This window comes from Trichosurus vulpecula, chromosome 1, assembly GCF_011100635.1.
Source record: "Trichosurus vulpecula isolate mTriVul1 chromosome 1, mTriVul1.pri, whole genome shotgun sequence".
NCBI lineage: Eukaryota > Metazoa > Chordata > Mammalia > Diprotodontia > Phalangeridae > Trichosurus > Trichosurus vulpecula.
In genome coordinates this window covers 451,904,086-451,924,179 of record NC_050573.1, presented here as the reverse complement: position 1 = coordinate 451,924,179, position 20,094 = coordinate 451,904,086, and the positions used below count along the sequence as shown (strand labels likewise).

The 20,094-nt window shown below is 37.0% G+C and overlaps 1 protein-coding gene across 2 annotated transcripts in view; it reads left to right on the top strand.

Annotated features, from left to right (window-relative positions):
• Positions 1-20,094, top strand: part of EDIL3 (EGF like repeats and discoidin domains 3) — a 603,737-nt gene that overhangs the window by 267,961 nt on the left and 315,682 nt on the right. For both annotated transcript variants that reach the window (XM_036740910.1, XM_036740909.1), the window contains one exon: positions 14,261-14,389. In XM_036740910.1, coding sequence (XP_036596805.1) covers positions 14,261-14,389 — 129 coding nt within the window. The remainder of the gene's footprint in view (positions 1-14,260; positions 14,390-20,094) is intronic.

The following is a 20,094-nucleotide window of genomic DNA, read 5'->3' as shown; positions in this document are numbered from 1 at the left end:
ATTCATGGGCCTTGTGAGACAATGTAGAAAGCAAAGACCCACAGTTGCAGGTAATCCTGGACACATTAATGATAGGCAAGTTTTGTTAGGTTGACTTCTCTATAAGAAAAAACAGAAAAAGAAAGGGAAGTGTCAAAATTATTTTTCTTCCTCCTGAATTTGCTACATTATTCAGATGAAAATAATGGAAAACAATTAACCAGTCAGCAGGTATTTATTAAGCACATACTCTAGGTTCAGCATTGTGACAACAATATGGAAGGTGCAGATGTGCCATGAGCTATAACTAAAAGTAATGGAATTTAATTTCTCATGGCAACAAAAGATGGATTACAGTAGGTAAGACTGTAGCAAAGAACATTCATGCTGTTCCAGGGACACCCAAGATCTCTACCAGAACCATTAATTAAGAGTTCTAAGTTCTAAGTTCTCAAAAATCTTGCACTAAATTCTAGTACTGTATCCAAATTGTGCTCTCTCGCTCTCGCGCGCTCCCCCCACCCTCACTGTCTCTCTTGCTCTCACTTTCTCTTCTCCCCTCTCTCCCTCTCTATCTCTTTCCCTCCCTCCACTTTCTCCCCTCTCCCCTGGCTCTGAACCTTCTGAATTATGACAAGTGACAAGTGACATTACCATGACCTCCTGCTTCTTCAGGAAAGAGCAAACCCTGCCAAGTTATCTAGCTTCTGCATTTCCTCCTATTGCCTTCTAGCCTAGTGAATCATATTCTTCAATATGATTAGGTTAGTGAACTCTTCTATTACATTGTAGACTCTTTGAAGACAGAAACTGTCTTTTTCTCTTTTTGTATCTGCAGTACTTAGCACAATATTTGGCACATAGTAAATGCTTAATAAATGTTATTGATCCATTGTAGGTACACCATGACTCACATTCAAGTCCATCCTAAAAGGATCAAAGTTGGCTGATGTTCAACAGAATGTATTGGAGCTATGAAGGAAATTTCAAAAGAATTTCAAATGGGGTTACTGAGGTACAGGGTGATTAAGTTATATAAATATATATATATATATATATATATATGTATATATGTATATAATATAGGAAACAAAGCAAGCATCATTAGAATGCACATGCATGTATAAAAGTATGCATGGATACACTTGTGTGTGTACAAGATTAAATTAGAATAGTGTATGACATCTGGCTGTTAAGCACAGTGTCCTGCTACCCAGGATATAAGAAATTAGATTATTGTGAGGATAGGCACAAGGACCATCTTTACTTGGTACCTTACTGCCTAAAAATCACCTTGACAATGAGTCAAACACAAGGGCCACCATTCAGTGGAATCTATAAAGTAGATGCATTATCTTTGTGAACTCCTTATTCTTCTTCAAATAACTTCTCTCCTTCAATACACTTACTTTAGTCTGCTGCTGTCTAGATCATCTTTTCACGATACTCCTCATTATCCCTGTTCTGGGAGTCCCACTGCTTGCCCTTCTTGATACATTCCCAAGTTTAACACCTTACTTGATGTCAGTATCTGAATAAAATTAAACACTTCTGTGGTCTATTCCCTCTGGGCTTTGCTGTGTTCCAAAGCTAATCTAGTAATCTGCTTTGACTTAGGGTTTTACTGTAGGTATGGCTCTAATGTAGATACAGCAGCTAGGTGACAGAGTAGATAGAATGCTAGACCTGGAGTCAGGTAGATTCATTTTCCTGAGTTCAAATCTGGCCTTGGGCACTTACTCGCTTTATGACCTTGGGTACTTAACCCTATTTGCCTCAGTTTCCTCATCTATAAAATAAGGTAGAGAAGGGAATGGCAAACCACTCTAGTATATTTGCTGAGAAAACCTCCAAATGGGGTCACAAAGAGTTGGATACAACTGAAAACTCAATGACAGGAAAAAAAATGGCTCTAATACCAGCACCTTCTTCATTCAGTTTCCATTTGAGAATTAAACAAGGCAATGACAAGTAATTGTACACTTTCCAAAAGATATTCTCTTTGCTCACAGTGGTATATAGCTTCTCTGGATATTGCACACCCCCACTACCTCTACCCCATCTCCATTTGGAATCATGTCTTTTGAATAGGTCATCAGAGTATGACAACTCATGTGGATTTGGATATTCACAGTGTCTGAGAGGCCTAGACCACTGCAAATTGTACCTTTTATCCAAATGGATCCATCTCAATGACCAGAAAGCTATATCAGGGAAGCTGTAGCCAATCAGGTCCCAAGCGCAGCTTTGTCTCCTACAGATAAATGCCCATCTTGTGAGTAAGAGGAGAAAAGTTTTCCAGGGAAACATTGGTCTTCACTAATGACTGATAAAGAGCCTTTCTCTCCCAGATAATTGAGTCACCAAACCCTTCATATACAACTGGAAGGGGTCTCAGAAATGATCTAATCCAATGCTTTCATTTTAGAGATAAGGAAATCTAATCCCAGGAAAGTTAAGTGATTTGTTCAATATTGCAAAGGTGGTAAAATGGCAGAGCTAGAATTTGAACCCATATTTTCATGTAATAATTACTTCTTCATTGGATTTATTCTCAACCACTTTTATATTTTGTCTTAACCCAGAGGAATTAATATTATATTAAGCTGTAACACCACTGTGAAGAGAGGTTGAATTAGGAGCCTGTGGAAATTATTGGCTTGTTTTTCTGTTTTGTTGAATTTTCAAAGATGATCAGGTCACACCACATTAATAGCTGCTCACTCTGCCTTTACATAAGATCTCCCAGGAAAGTCAAGATTTGCGTTTGTAATGAAATTTTACCTAAATAAAAAACACAGTAATTTTCTTTTTTTTCCAGAATATCCACAACTTAAAAAAAATCAATGAGATAATTATTAAATTTTGTGGAATTTTTTTCTCTGACATTTTAAAATGATTCAGATTTCATAGTAAATCTTTTTTACTTAGAGAAAAATCAATCCAAATGGCTGGCTTCTGCACAAATGTAGTTAAAAAAAAGATTGGTCTGGAAAACTTTTAACAGCATCAATCAAAAGAAGTTTCCAGAATACTACTTTGTTCTAGCCAGGTCAGAAATATGGCAGAAGTTTGAAGTGAAATTGCCAGCATGCTCACTCATTTTGTAGAGACCACAAAAGGGAAGCAAGAAGGGAGCTAACTGCCACATCCTTCCTCCATCACACCACCTCCCTTCTGAGCTTGTTTGGATGGCAGCACCTTACAAAGTGTAAACCAATATAAAATTGTAAGTTATAATTGATATTTCTATGAAAACATTTTTAATTTGTATTTTTTAAAAGAAGTAAGGTTGATAAAGATTTCATCTGATTAATTTCTCAATTCTAATGAGAAAACTATTGAAAAACTAGTTTTACTTATACAAAGTGTCAAGTTATGTTAATCCCATGGCTTACTTTACTGTTTGGAAATATGAAATCCCAGCATTCTTTTCAAACATATAACCTTCCATGACCTTTTAAATGTCTTGGGGAACTAATTGAATTGATGCACTTGTCCCCACAATGCATGTTTCTCTGCTTCCTTAATATCTACAGTTCAAGATTTTAGACATTATCTAAAAGAAGGAAAATTACCATGCCCAAGTTCATTTCAGTGCAGTTAAATGAACATTTAGTAATATCTGCTGTGTGCCATGGATAGAGCATGCACACACACACTTATGTGTGTACTTGCTGTGACTCAAATGATAATAAATATTTGTTGATTTGAATTGACCTATTGCAGAGAGAGGAGGAGGAAGAATCTATTTTCTATGAGAGTTACTATGAGAGGTTTCCTATAAAGTGGAATAGACCTTGTATGCCTATGTTAGAATATCTTATGAATATGATACTGTTTTCTGCAATTTATCTTTATAACACACATGCAGATATTACAACCACTCAATCTTTGAATTTTGGAGTGTGGAAAGACCTTAATTTTTAAAGGCCAAGGTCACTCAGTGCATCTGGGGCCATGTTATATTTACTCTTGTCTTGTCAATGGACTCTGATGACTCTGGAGGAGAGAGTGAGGCTGATAACTCTGTGAATCTCTGCCTCACTTAAACCCAATTCACTTGCAAGTCAGGACATCACACTGGTAATGCCATTGGTCCTCTTCAAGAATGAAGGACAAACAACAACAAATATGAATCCTGTAGCAGTAATCTCAATTACTGAAATCGACCTATGAGCTTATAGACTCAGGAGTTCCCTCCAATGATGAAGCTTATATCTGAGTGCCTTGTCCATGCTGTGCAACCCTTATCTGTGTCCTTCCCAAATATTTACCATACAAAATCTAGTCAATGTTCTGGAGACCTCGATCACTTTCTATCAATATAGTAAGGGTGCCGGTGCAGCATTCTTCCCATTGACATGTTGCGCCTCACTCTCTCCTTATGACGAGCCCATCTCCTTTCATACAGTTCTTTTACTTCTGTTCTTTTTCAAGTTACTTGCTGGTTATGTTGAAAACTGCTCACATCAGCCATGTACCTTTCCATTGTCCTCTGTGTAGAGAGGAAAAGTAAAAAAAAAAAAAGTAAACTGAATAGATCTATTATTTTTCATGAGCAATTAATCTTGTTGACATTACTTATATGAAAATGCATAAAACATGCCTGCAAAGCATGGTGTTGAATTCAGCTGTTCATTAATATCGATCAAATTCTGTTCCCATTTTGTTAGGAGCTACTTAAAGATTACCTACGAAAGTATTACAGCTGCTATTGATTTTAAAACTCCCTGAAGCCTATTGTGTTTTAAAAGTGAGCTTACAAGCTTTTGCTCTTAAGAGTGATGGTACAAACTTTTATGTCTGATCAAATGCTGTGAACCTTGAAGCCTATGAACCCCCCAAAAGTAATATCTTTAACTTTGATTATCCTGACTATATTGAACATTACAAATTTCCTACAGATTAGTCTTCTAATAATCAAATATAATGAGAATTCTTTGGAAAACATTTTTGATGGGGAAAAGAATTGAAATGGCACCTCATGTTTGTTTAAGTTTTACAGATTTCAAATCATAGACAGATTTTCTATTCATTTTTCAAATCACCCCTTTTCTTTTCCTCCAATGAATTTCTACTCCCATGTCTTCTTGGGGCATAGATATATGACCTTGGTTTGTAGAATGCTATCTCAGGGAGCACAAGTTCTGGAGGTTCCTACTTAGTTAAAAGGGCATCGAGACTCAACATAGCTAAATTCTGAAAGGCCGATCACCAGAAATTTGGACACCAAGTAATGATTTTCCCCTCTCAAAAAAGTTGTAATTGTAACCTGATCAGGTGCAGAGGTGCTGTAACCTGCATCAGTAGAGAGATTACCTACAGTAACTGTCCATTGAAAATTTCCAGTTCATTGTCCCGAGGCATCATAAACTCAACAAGCCCTAAAGAGAATGATACTGTCCCCAAAATTCTCCCTGCTTTCTAACTTTCCTATTCCTGTTGAGGGCACTACCATCCATCTAATCACTATATATGAAATAAAGCAGTTATCTTTGTCACTCCCTTCTCCCTCTTCCCCCATTTCTCATCATGTACAAGGTTGTGTTGATTCTACTTTGACAAGGTCTCACCAATATACCCCCTTTTCTCCACTCACATAAACTCCATCCTAGTTCAGGCCTTCAAATGTACTCTTATCTAGACTATTTCAATAATATCCTCATTGGTCTATCTGTTCCCAGTCTCTCCCCATCCCCCAGCCTCCACCAATTCATCCTCTACACAGCTATCCAATTGATATCACTAAAGATATAATGAATCAAGAAGCATTTTATTAAGGACTTCCTAAGTTCTAGGCACTGTAGAAACAAATGCAAAAATGAAATAGTACATGTGCTCAAGGAGGTTACAGCTTAGCCTGGGGAAGCAATGCGCATGTTCAGGGTAGGTACAGTGTAATTTTACGGGAAAAAGATACTAGAAGATGGGGGACAGTGAATCAGGAAAGCCTTCATTTAGAAGCAAACACTTGAATTGAGATTTTAAGGAAACTAACGATTCTAGAGCAGAAGTCAAGAGGGAGTGACTTCCATGGCAGAGGGAGGGGAAGGAAGCCAGAGGACAGGTGCATAGGTACGGAAACTGAATACAGACTAAAGACAACGAGGGAAGAGAGAAAAGGCTGGATGGGAGAGGGCATGAAAGGGAGTAAGGTATGGATTTAATCATGACACTTCCTTGATCAAGAGAAATTTCAGTGGTTCCTTATTGTGTCAAGGGCAAATGTCTCTGATGTTAGCATTTTTTTCGCAATTTAGCAACCTATCTTCCCAGGCTTAGTGTATATTATGCTGCTTCTTGCACTCTGTATTCCAGACAAACTGCCTACTTATTGTACATATGATTTTCCAACTCTCTCCCATCTCCATGCCTCTACAAAGGTTCTTCTCCCTTCCTTGGAATGTGCTCCCTCCCCATCTCCACATCATATAATCACATACTTTCCTTCAAAGAACAAATCAAACCTCTTCTCTCTTTTCTCCAGTCCCCAGTTTCCAGGGCCTTCCCCCCAAAAGTTACTCTGTCTTTACTTTACATATTAATATTTATTTATCTGTCTTTAAATTGTTTTCTCCCAATATAATGTAATCTCCTTCATGTCAAGGATTTTCTTTTGTTTTTTCCTTTTCTCTATTTGTATCCCCCACACTAGTCACAGGCCCTGTCACAGAACAGGCCCTTAATAAATGCTTCTCAGTGAATGAATGCATCCTAGATGTATAGATCTTCTCTCCTAAATATTATCCTGATATTAAGATGTCTCCAAATCGACCAATAGCTTATTATGACAGCTAAGGTGATTTGAAGCAGTCTTAGCCTCACTTATTATAGGCATTGTCAAAGAGATAATGATACTAGAAAAAAATGCCCACTGGTTTTGGAATAAATCACACTCCCAGGGAGTTTTGCCCTGACCTTGGGATTAATAAAAAGCCTGAATTTTATGATAAGCTCACCTGTAATAGGACTAATCTTTACCAGCATTTCCCTGACATAACTTCTTTTCCCAAAATTCAAGGGAGCCCCAAGTCCCTTCTCTTTCTTAATCATTAAGGATTATCTTTCCTGAAAAGAAGACGAAGACGTACCTCAGACTTGATTGGCTTGGCTTCCCTTATGTAGCTTCCTGGTTAACAAAAGGCAGAAAAAGTCCCACACACTTTCTACTCTAGGCCTCTCTGACTTGGTGGGTGACTGGGAACACACATGTCCTTCACTATGTCCTATCCTGCTGTCCGGATTTGTCTCTATATGGAAATGAAGAGATCTGTGTTGAGAAGAGATCTATATGCCACTATATTCTTGTTGCATATCTTTCCTTTATTAAGACAAAGTAAACTCCATTTTGTTAAATACCCAATGACTCAAGAGTACTTCACTTAATTACAATATAAACCTTGAACTATGAAAATGCTACTGTTAGAACTACCCCTCCAAACCCTTTGGATTTTCGGAAAGAAAGGAAGCTGTGGAGCACAGACATGTGGCTATGTAGAGTAGTAGACGATGAGATCACACATCCATGGAGACATGAACAAATCATACAAAAGGCGTATTGGGCCAAATCTTATATTACTGAAACCAAAACTAATGAGTCTTCATAACTTACCATCATAATCCATTATCTATCATCATCAATGAAAAGTATTTTCAGCCAATTACTATGTGCCAGGCACTGTGCTAAGTGATGGAAATACAAAGAAAGGCAAAAACTTGGCTTCTGTCCTCAAGGCCTTGAATTTGAATGGGGAGGATAATATGCAATAACTGTAGATGCTCTATTCACACACAAATACATGCATATGCTTACTACCTCCCATTCACTATCTATCTATCTATCTATCTATCTATCTATCTATCTATCTATCTATCTACCTACCTACCTGCCTAGTAATCTCAAAAGGAAGTAATCTTAAAGGGAGGGAACAAGGGGATGGTGGGGAAGGCATCCTGCAGAAGGTAGGTTTTGAGAACAATCTTGAAGGAAAGAAAGAAAAATCCAAAGACAAAATAACCATAATTACATTATGCCAGTCTAGTGTACACAAAGAGGAGACAGGCAGAAGAAGGAAGAGTGTCAGCAAAAAAAAAAAAAAAAAAAAAAGCAAAACAAACAAAAAACCCTTGCTGAGGAGTAAAGCCTATAGAAGTCTCCTAATGCATGGACCAGGTCTGCTAAATCATGGAGAAGGGAGTCTATTAGGATCTACCCAGGGAACTTTCAAACCAACAGCAGTGTCACTCTGACCACAAACGCAGAGCTCAGAGGCCTGTGTTGTTCCAAGACAAATATTAGGGTATGACCTTAATTGGAAGAATCCACGTAGACCACTCTAGTGTAGACTTCTTTGTTTCGTAAACCAATATTATATCTTCATTCCCAGAGCCATGGTCAGTTCAGGTGAATATAACATAAAGTCATTCCGTAGCAGATAAATTAAACTGGATATACTTGATTACGTATTTACCAAGGAACTAACATATCTGCATTTATTACAAAAGATTACACATGCTAATAGCATGTCACTTCTAGTTTGCTGTTCTAACTAACTCTTTAGTTTTGAGTTTTGAACAATGTCAATTACAGTGAAAATATTGTGGCAACATAATGATTCTAAAGCACTTGGTAGAATGAGTAGCTCAGTAAACATAAAACCTATCCAACAGCTTTTAATTATAAAAATTGTCTGGTATCTAGATATAAATTACTACCAATCATTGCTATTATAACTTCCATTGCTCCCAATCCTGTTTAAATTTTAAAGCTGTAGCAATCCTATGATGGCAGGATCATAGAATCATAGCTAGAAGGGACCTTAGATTCCATTTGGTTCAAACCTACCCCATCATTTTTCATTTAGAAACCAGAAGGCCTGCTAGGTTAAATAACTTTCCTCCGTCATTACACTGCTAATTAGTGGAAAACTCAGAATTCACATCCAGGTACTTTTTGGACTTCAGAGTAGTTCTTTTTATTTTTAACTACATGACATTGTCTTTTTTTCTTCTATCTCTTCAAATATATTACTACATTTTAATATAGATATCTAAAGTCACATTAGGAAAATATTAAACATTTTAATGACGTATCATTTTTCTACTGTATAGTAAATACACTGGAAATACAGTATAACTGAAGTAAAAATATTGAAAATGACAGAAAATTCAAATGATGAACTAAACTCAACTCAATTGATGATATATTATAAATGCAAATCTGGATCATTATGCTCATAATGTTTGGTGTTTAAGGATTTTTAAGCTAGTTTTTCTTCATTCTATACCCATGCTTACTTTTCTCTAGAGAGGATAATTAAGCTACCTTTAGTAGGAAATTAGATGGTTGATCTGGTGGTCTATGGAGAGTTGGTGTCATAGTGGGGGATGAGAAGAGATTTATAGATATCAACAAGAAGGAATATGGACCACCTTGAAAATGATGACTAGAAACATAGTATTGTTACTTGAGATTTTCATATGAGCATGCTGGGCTTTCCCAACCTCAGTTAGATTGTGTGCTCTTGGAGGGCAAGGGGTGTGACTTCTATTAGTTTTTTCTCTTTCTCTTTTCATATTGTCTTACGCTTCATTTCTAAAGATGCTATTATATATATACAGACACACATGTTTGTTGAAAGGATGGATTGGTGGATGGATAGATGGATGGATGGATGGATGGTAAAATGAGATTTGGTTTTCTTTGTTAAGATGACACCACATTACTGAGAGTAAATCAAACAAATTTTAACACATTGAGAGCCAACCAGAATGATCTGTCTCTGTCATTCATAAACGTGTATGTCTGTATGTTTATCCATGTATACATATACATACATGTACATATATGTATATATTATATATATATAATTTCATTAAATATTTCTCAATGACATGTAAAAATAATGTTTTTTAATTGAGCCCCAAATTCTTTTCCTCCCTTCCACAGCTTGAAAAGGCAAGCAAATTGATATTGATTATACATGTGAAGTCATTTAGCATGGTTTTTCAAAAAGACCTGATCCCTGAACAGGACCTGAAACAAGATGGCCTGGTGTCTAGTCCCCTCTCTGACAGCAGCTATTCAACTATATGACCTCTTTCACCTCTTAATTTGGTATTCCCCTTTAAATAATATATTCTTGACTTTGCCACTTTTTCAAATCTCCAATATGACCTCATTTAGACTTACCATCATTTATTAATTCAGTCAATAAACACTTATTAAGAGCCTATTATTTGCCAGGTACTGTGATAATCTCTCAGGATTACAAAGAAGGGTAAAAGACACTACCTGCTCTTAAGGGACACACAGTCTAATGAGAGACAACATTCAAACTGCAATATATAAATAAGATAGATATATACAAGATAATTGGAAATAATCGACAGTGAAAGAAATAAGAAAGAATAGGAAAATATTCCTTTAGAAAGTGAGATTTTATCTGAGATTGCAGTGGCAAGCAAAGTGGGACTTTTTGTTTTGCTTTTTTTGTTTTGGAGTCCTACTTCTTTTCAACACTAAGGTAATCAAGTGTTTTTGATTGAGACTCACCTCTGTTTGAATGAAGAGTCTTTGATTAATCAAGAGTCTTTGATGACCTACTTAAGTCACAAGAAAGCCTAAGTCACATGAGTTTGAGCTACATAGTTGTGACACCCTCTAACCCTGAAGAAATATATATACACACACACTCTGAGGTTAGCATTTTGCTTCCTGGGGGCTCACTCACTGGAAGTGTTCATGTGATTTGACCAGATGAGACTCTGGGTAGCCATTAAGAAGTCCCTCAGTTTTGAAAACCCAGATGTTAGTGCTTCTCTCTCTGGTAACTATGTATGTATTGCTACGGACAGATGGTTAGAAGACCTGTCTGCTGATTTGTGTTATTTGCTCTGTTTATATAATTTCTACTTGTAATTTCTGTTTGTGTTTTCTCTGATATTCAAGGTGCTGTCTTTTTTCCCTGAACTAAGTGAAGGATATACGTATGTTTGATTAAAGTGAGACTATAAACCCCTTAAAGTTGCTTTCCTTAGAAAAGCAGATCAAGGAATCTGTGCTAGCAGCCCTCCCGTGTGCTGGTGTTATTGGCTTTACACAGCCACATTAGCTGCTAGTAGCATTGTTGTTACAGGGACTTAAAAGAATCCAGGGAACCTAGGTGGTAGAGATGGGGAGGGAGAGAATTCCAGACCTGAGAGAGATGACCAAAGAAAATACTCAGAATTGGGAGATGGTTAAACCTTGTGCAAGAAAAATGTCACTGTGATCATTGAATACATGGTGGTGGATGGGGCAGAGAGGGTAGTGTAAGGTATGAGAAGATTGGAAAGGTAAGAAGGTCGGGTTTTGAAGGTCTTTGAACCAAACAGAGGAAACAAATGACTACTCATTTCATCCTGGAGATGATAGGGAGCCACTGGAGTTTATTGAATAGTGGGGGTGATATGGTCAAACCAAACTTTAGGAACACCCTTTTGGTTAGCTGAATGGAAAATGGGCTGGAGTGGGTTGATGCTTGAGGTGGAGACCAACCAGAAGAATATGATAATGACCCAGGACTGAGGCAATATGGGCCTGTACTGGGGTGTTGGCAATGTCAAAGGAGAGAAGACATATGCAACAAATGTTATGAAGATAAAATTGGCAGGTCTTGGCAATAGATTGGATGTGGAGGAGTGAGAGGTAGTGAAAAGTTGAGAACTAGGCCTAGGTTCTGAGCTTGGATGACCAGAAGTTTGATTTTACTCTCACCAACAAAAGGGAAATTAGTAAGAAGGTAGGAATTGGCAGGGGTGGAGGTCGTGGGAAGATAATGAGTTAAGTATGGCACATGCTGAGTTTTAGATGTCTATGGGACTTCAAGTCTGAGATGTCTAATAGACAGTTGGCAATGAGAGTATGGAGACTAGAGTAAGGTTATGGCTAGATTAGTAAATATGAGAATCATAAGCATAGGGATAATAACAGAATATATGGAAGTATCCAATTCCTTCCCATTTACTAAAGTCTGTTATCTTCTCCTAGCCACTCCTACCTATACTTGAATCTATGATACATTATAGCAACATTGTTCTCCCCAAAACCCAAGACTCCTTCAATTTTGAATTAGTCTTTTCAAATATATCCATCATCAATCATTTTATCCATTCCTGATTTTACCTTACATAGTGCTCCTAGAGGAAGAAGCTGAAGCTGGCAGGACTTGGATCATTAGAAATTCTGTTGTCCAACTTCAACCTGACCACTGATGCTATTCGCCAAGCCTTTTATCGACTACTCAGATATTCTGTTCTGCCAGATAGGCTCATTTCCCATTTGCTGACCCTTACACCTGAATTCCCACCCAGATTCTCAGTGAATAACCTTATCTCTCTTCTGATATTATTTTTCAAAGAAAATTGAGACCAGCTGGAATGAATTCTTTCATATTTCTCTGCCTTCACCTTGGCACAAAGCTGATTTCAGATCATGGATCAGAGATATAATTTAGAGCTCCAAGGGACCTTGACAATTGTACATTCCAACCCTTTATTTTGTAGGTGAGAAAACAGATCTAAATAGGGCAATTTGCTTATTTTAGTTTACTTTACTAACCTAAGACCTATAATTCCAAGTACGCAATAGTCAATAAACATTTAATAAGCTCCTACTTCACGTCAGGCACTGTGCTAAATATGAATGATACAAATACAGTTAAAGAAAGAGAATTCCTACTCACAAAGAATGCACAATCTAATGGGGGAAGAAAAAACAAAAAAGGAAATGGAAAATGGGGTATGGGTAAGGTCTGTTGCTCAGAGGGAATGATGGAGAAGTCAGAGAATCCCCAAAGCAGTAGCCAGGAGAGAAATGAAATGTGTCAGAGGTTAATGATGATGTGGAGTACTAATGATCTTTCAGTCTGATGAGATTTTCCCCAGTAATGAGCTTCCAGGGTCATGGTGAAGAAGGCAGAAAAGCCTCAAAGTAGTGCAGCCAGGGGAGAAATGAAAGAAATCAGAACTTATTCTACCATATTTTATTGTCTTTACTCTTCCCATTGCTACTACATAAAAGCTTATCTTTTGTTCTCCAAGAATAAAGACCTACGGCATGGACTACATAGCTCCCTGCCTAATCTGATATCTTATTAAAATATTTACCACTCTTCTTGTTTGCCTTCTTCAATTTCAATCTCTTTCTCTCTTTCTCTCTCTCTCTCTATTTCTCTCTCTTTCTCTCTTTCCTTCCCTCCCTACCTCTCCCCCTTTCCCCCTCCCCACCCCGTCTCACTCTCTCTCCCCCTTCTCTCTCCCTGTCTCTCTTTTCTCCTGTCTTTTTCCCAGCTTCATCCTTTACATAGCACAGTATTACAGAAAATAAAAACAAAAAAATGGATTCAGTTAAACCTAAGTTCAAATCCAGCCTCAGACAATTACTAGATGTTTGTCCCTGGGCAAGTCAACTTAACTCTTTCTTATTTTATGTAAAATAGGGCTGATACCCCTATGGTGAGCATAAAATGAGATTTGTAAAGTACTTTGCAAACCTGGTAACATTATATAAATGCTAGCTCCTATTTTTATTTATCTAAAAACTGATGATATGCATGTTTGCCATTAATAACATAGTTATATAATATAATAACATAGTTATATTGATATAACTCATTATCCAGATCTTTTCTGTAACATTTGATACTCTTGTCCCACACTTATACATACACACACACACATATATATATATATACATATACTTACATATATGTGTGTATATCTACACACATACATATACACACATAAATACATATAGATATATAGTGCACATATCCATGAGTATTTGTACATGTGTAGAAAATTTCATAAAACAACTTCACTACCAAATAAATTTCTCTTTATCTGATTATCTTTATCATGAACGCAGCTCTCCACTTTGAGTATTTTAACAGTTTTCCCCAAGCATAGGAACACATCATTCTGTTTATGCAAACCAGTGGGTGGCATGAGGCAAAGGGTATGCAGAATTTCTTGAAAGAGACACTATGATTCAAGAATATTTTTAGTCATACAGAAAAAATTAGATCTGAGAAAAGAAGATAACCGAGGATATAACCCAGGACTTCTGCTTTCAATAGGGTACACTGACATGTGGTTTATAATGATCAGATGATGTTCCTTTGGAGTGTTTTAATAAAAACCAATTAGTAAAATCATATTTTAGAATACACTGTGGCATGTAGAAATTAAAAAGAAAAAGCAACTAAATGATTATTGTGTTCTATCTTCCTTCCAGGTCCGTGCTTTCCTAACCCATGTCATAATGGAGGAACATGTGAAATCAGTGAAGCTTACCGAGGAGATACATTCATAGGATATGTGTGTAAATGTCCTAGAGGATTTAATGGGATCCACTGTCAGCACAGTAAGTTTTCTTTAAGGATTTCACTAAATGTGCCATGTATAAATCCTATTTGTAGGATTTATGTGTTACATGCTGAATATGCAAATATATACTGGATACTTGAGTACCTGATAAATTTTTCATATGCTAAGTCAGTGTGATTTAGTGGCTAGAGTACTAGATTTGGGAATCAAAAAGACATGAGTTCAAATCCTGCTTCAGATCCATGCCAAGTAATCCTAGCCAAGTCACTTAATCTTTCTTGAACTTTTTCTCATCTGTAAAATGAGGGAATCAGAATAAATAACCTGAAAAATCTCTTCTAGCTCTAAATTTGTGATCTGTGATAAGATCATACTTCATTACTTCAAAACATCTGCGATTCCATCAGTGTGGACTCTACTTCAAGACTAACTGTCCATAACACATAATTTCAAAGCAAAAAAAATCATATATTAATTACCTTTACATTAATGAGGCTTTCTGAATTCAGCTAGAATAATCCCCAAACAACAGAACCATCAGTATTGTTGTTGTTCAGTAATTTTAGTCATGTTTGATTCTTTGTGACCGTATTTCGGGTTTTCTTGGCATAGATACCAGAGTGGTTTGCCATTTCCTTCTCCAGCTCATTTTGCTGATGAGGAAACTGAAGCATACAGGGTCTTCCTATCTCCAGGACTGGTGTCTATGTAAAAAAACATGCAAGACTCATTTTTCAATGCACTGATGCAGATAACTTTGTTCAACCATCTTTCTATCCTCATTATCAAGGTAGGTATGGTCAAAATAGTGAGACAGATAATTATCTAAGGTCTTCTACACTGTTAAGAATATATTTTGTGAGACGTCCAAGTGGAAGAAAAATTCCCCGTAGATGGGGACATTCTCCAGATGACCCTATTTACAGATGAATTTTTGCTGATTGGGTAAAGTCAGAACACCACAGTGATTGTACTAACAATATACAAATGAAAAACAATTAAAAATGGGTTTATAGTCATTAATGTGAACCCCCAGATTGTGGTGGGCTATAACAGAGGTGTCAAAATCATGGCCCAAGGTGCACAAAACTCCAGATTGAGGCCTCAACCATAGTAAAAAGTAAATGGGAAATGTTGAACAAAAATAAATAAAAATATAATACGACATAGATATTGTTAATTTGTGATTATCTAAATCAATATGCAGCCACAAGGATCCAATTTCTACTTGAGTTTGGCACCACAAGATTGCAAGTTCACTGTGAGTCAAGTGTGAAATGGAAACCATAAAATATGTCTAATGACATCTTCATCTTCATTAATTGAAGTTCAGTTTTCAGAGTAATAGCATTTACAAACTCACTGTATTTTACTCTGGTCATATGGGATATCAAAAGTAATATATTTTTTGCTAAAATGATTGGGTGCAGTTGGGTGGGCTGCCCATTCAGTTAGTCCATCAACAAATCCATCTTGAAGTACTGCAGAGACAATAAATTGAGCTGGACCAAGGATTAAAAGGAGGTTGGGCCATATTGGAGAACTTGTGTATTGTTTTCAATTCCTTCTCTGCTACTAAATCCCATCTTGTTGACATTAATATTCCTTTGGAGATGTTGTATGGCTGAAAGCACATAATAGCACAATTTTAGAAAAATCAAACCTACAAGTGTAAGGGCAAGCAAAGTGAGAATTTTTGTGGTTTTTTTCTTTTGGAGTTCTAGTTCTTCTCAGCACTAAGGCAATCAAGTGCCTTTGATTGAGTCTTGTCTTCGATTGAATCAAGACTCTTTGATGACCTGCTTAAGTCACAAGAAAACCTGAAACTGGGTCACACGGATTGTGTTGCCCTCTGACCCTGAAGAAGCGTATATATCTGAGGTTTGAATTTTGCTTTGGAGCTCACTCATGGGAAGAGTGTTCCTGTAATGTGGCCAAATGAGACTCTGGGTAGCCATTAAGGAGCCCCTCATTCCCTCCATCCCCACCCCAGCCTGGGCTTTGAAAACCTGAATGTTGGTGCTTCTCTCTCTCTCTGGTAACTATGTATGTATTGTCTTGGTCAGACAGTTAGAAGCCCTATCTGTTGATTTGTGTTATTTTCTCTGAAGTTCAGGGTTCTGACTTTTTCCCCTGAACTAAGTGAATGATGTATGTATGTTTAGTTAAAGTAAGATTGTTGACCTCTTTTAAGGTGCTTTCCTTTACAAAAGCAGATCAAAAAACCTATGCTAGCAGCCCTCTAGTATGCTGGTGTTATTGGTCTTGCACCCCCACAGCAGCTGCAAACAACATTGTTGTTACAAAAAGTGACTTAAAAAGTGTTAAGGAAACAATGTACAATGTGTCTGAGTTAGTAAATTCAGCTTACCATTTATTTTCAAGATATAATAGAAAAGGTATGACAAAGTACCTTTATGACCAGAAGAGGAGGTGAATGATTTATGTACTAAGACGATCAAAGGAGAATAGATAACCAAAGTGTTCCAGTATGGGGCCATAAGATACTAAAAGACCCAGAGAAAGGTCTCTAGTAAACTGTATAGATCTTTTATCATGAATCTGGGAATGAAATAAATAGCCATTTCACAGGAAGCAGAGACAGGAATGGGTTATGACTTGAGAGAGTACCTACCCTAATGCAATTTTAGACTTGGAAGTTTTTGAAATGTCACACCCTCCAAAATTAACTTTTACCTTTGACCACATTCAAACTATTTTCCTAGCCATTCATTATTCAAAAACTTTTATTGAAAATTGATTGTTTAATAGTCCAAGATCGTGAGATATATCTTCAGTGTTCTTTTCTTAATGGCATAGGCATAAACCAGGAGGTTTGGGGTTGACACAGATCAAAAGAGTATAGCAGGAAAATGAAAGATAGTACTTTTTTTCTAATTTGTTTTAATATCAACAACCCTAATTTGACTTTTTTTCATATGGTATTATCCTTGAAGAAACACTTCAGAAAAATCAAATTAAAGGAACTTGTTATTAATTCAATTTCATATGACAGGTTGCTAATTGGATATCTTCTTGAATCATACATTAACTGGACATCAGAAGAATTTAAAGTGTCAGGATAATAAAGTGACAAGCTTATAATCACAGGCCAATAAATATCATGTTACAAAATAGAGAAAATGTCTCCAAGGTTAGCCATGGCAGTTCTATGTCATTAGCTACACTGACTTTTCACTGGGATTGGAAATTCTAACTTCACGGCAATTATAATCAGTGTATTCAGAAAGTCCTCATTATTTATATTCGTAATGAAAACTGCATCTGCAAATATGCTTGTAGTTATAGAGGAGGGAGTGTTTCTTCATCATAAAGACAATTAGATCATGGACTGTGGTCTTAAATTGCCTGGAAATTTGACAGGGACATTTTAAGCAAGTAGTTACTTTCTTGGGCCACATATTTTTGGTTGGATAGGGGTTATCATCTTTATGTGTTGCCTAGTAACAAATCGATGCCTTGGGGGAAGAAAAGCCTCCCATGCCTAGAAATCTTTGCTTGGCAGCTCCCTGAAGGTCTGCTATACATTTCTTCATACACAGGTGTACTACACCAGGAGAATCTATTTTAGGTTAAATCCAGGCTCTTGTCCTGCCAGGGAATGGGTCCTGGCTGAGGATATAACCAATCACAGCCCAGAAGATGAGGCCTTTTAAATGGAGCAGTTTATGATTGATTCATTCAAGAGCCAGTTTCTATAATTCTTTTATCCCTGAGTTAGTCAGATTTAAATGATGGCCAAAGAGTCTAGCTTTATATTAGCAGATAACTGGTGCAAACTTGTCTGAACCTACTTCTGTATTAGTTTAATTTCTCTTTACCTAAATGTTTAGTAATTTCACTTGGAACCCCAGCTAGTTCTGCTGTACACAATTTACTGCACTAAAGTTGTCAGTATTGTACAATGGAAAGGAGTGAAGAGTGAGGACCTAAGCTCAAATCTCAGCTAAGTTTCCCCTTGGTAAGGTAGCTTAGCTTGCTCCCTAGGCCCACTAGATAATCACTGAGCTTTGCAACTATGATATATGGGTGCCATTGGCTTTTAGCTTTGAGTTCAGTTTTGATCGAGATTGTACTAAGAAAAGAATGGTGCTTTACCTTCCTTTCTTCTCAATGTTATTATTTATGCATCAATGGTAAATATCCTGCCTTGATTCCTTGATGGAGTCACAATTTCACGGAATAATAGATGTGACATTAGAAGAGACTGCGGATGTCAATTAAGGAAACATTGGCCCAGAAAGGTTCAGTGACTAGCTCTGGTTTACACATAGTAAATGGCAGAATTGGGTGTGGTCTTTCCTTTTATTACAGGGATTTATTCTGTGAAGTTTTGATTCAGTCAAAGGGCCACACTTGAAGACCTAGAGGGCCACATGTGGCCTCAAGATTTCAGGTTCCCCACCCCTACTTGAATCTAGACTGATTGGAAGCTAATGGAGGAGCTGCTTTCCTGCATTAAAGTAAAGAAGTAAAGAAATTTCCCAAGAACAATTTAATAGCAAAAACATATTTGACATCTCTCAGTGACTTAATTTCCCTCCATATTTTGTTCAAAGCTTGTCCCAAGTTACTACTACTCATTCAATATTTGTATCTTATTTTTAAGTGTTCTTACATAGTTTACTCCTGTATCCTAATATATTTCAAAATAAGGAAGAAAGCATCAAGTAAGAAAGTAGGCCAATAAGATAACCCACTCTGTCATTAACTTCAGAGCTGAAAGGATATGAGCTCATTACTGCTACCATGCATATTCTTTCTGCCAATGCATATTCTAAGTCTTCTATGCCTTGATGGGACATCTCCCTGTCACAGTGAGTTGCTGCGATCAAAAAAATGGCTATCTTGTAATCAGCTCTCTTGATACAAAGCCTCTCCATACTTTGGTAATCTGGTCCACATCAATGGGTTCATCTTCCAAGTCTATTTAGACTTTTTACTCCACAGGCAGAGCTTCAAGAACTCAAAGGGATCTTCTTGCCACAATAGAGCATTAGGGAAAGACCGTGTATAGCCAGCCTGCTATTTTTGATAAATCTAATGAGTGTTACAGTAAGATACCTGCATGGAAGCAGCAAGGTGGCACAGTGGATAAAGAGCTAGATATGGAATCAGAAAGTCACTTAACCTCTTTCTACCTCAGTTTTCTCAACTCTAAAATGGTGATAATAACAGCACCTACATTCCAGCATTTTTTGAGGCTCAAAATGAGATAATATTTATAAAGCACTTAGCAGAGTCCCCAGCATAGGTGCTTAATAAATGCTATTTCCTTCCTTTCTCCTTCTGAATGACATTTAGGGTCTAGAACTTGATCAAACCCCAGAGTTCCATGAGAAATATTATAGAAAAAAGTGGAGCATGGAGATTGGCCCAATTGGCATTTGACCAATAGCTTGTAAACTGTGCCCCTAACAACAATGCTGCAGTGAAAGAAAACTGGATTTGGGGTCATGGCAAACAAGTTTTGAATCCTGACTCTTCCTCTTATTTCCTGTGTGATCATAGGCAATTCATTAATTAGGCTGGAACTCAGTTTCTTTATCTGGAAAATGAGAGGGTTGTACTCCAGTGACCACTAATGTCTCTTCCAGATCTAAATTTATGATCCAACCTATAATTGGTCAGAAGTTTTTATGCTGGAACTTCAGGAAAACAAACAGAACGTTTCCACTATTTTCAATTTTTTTTAAAATTACATATACAGAGAGATTGTGA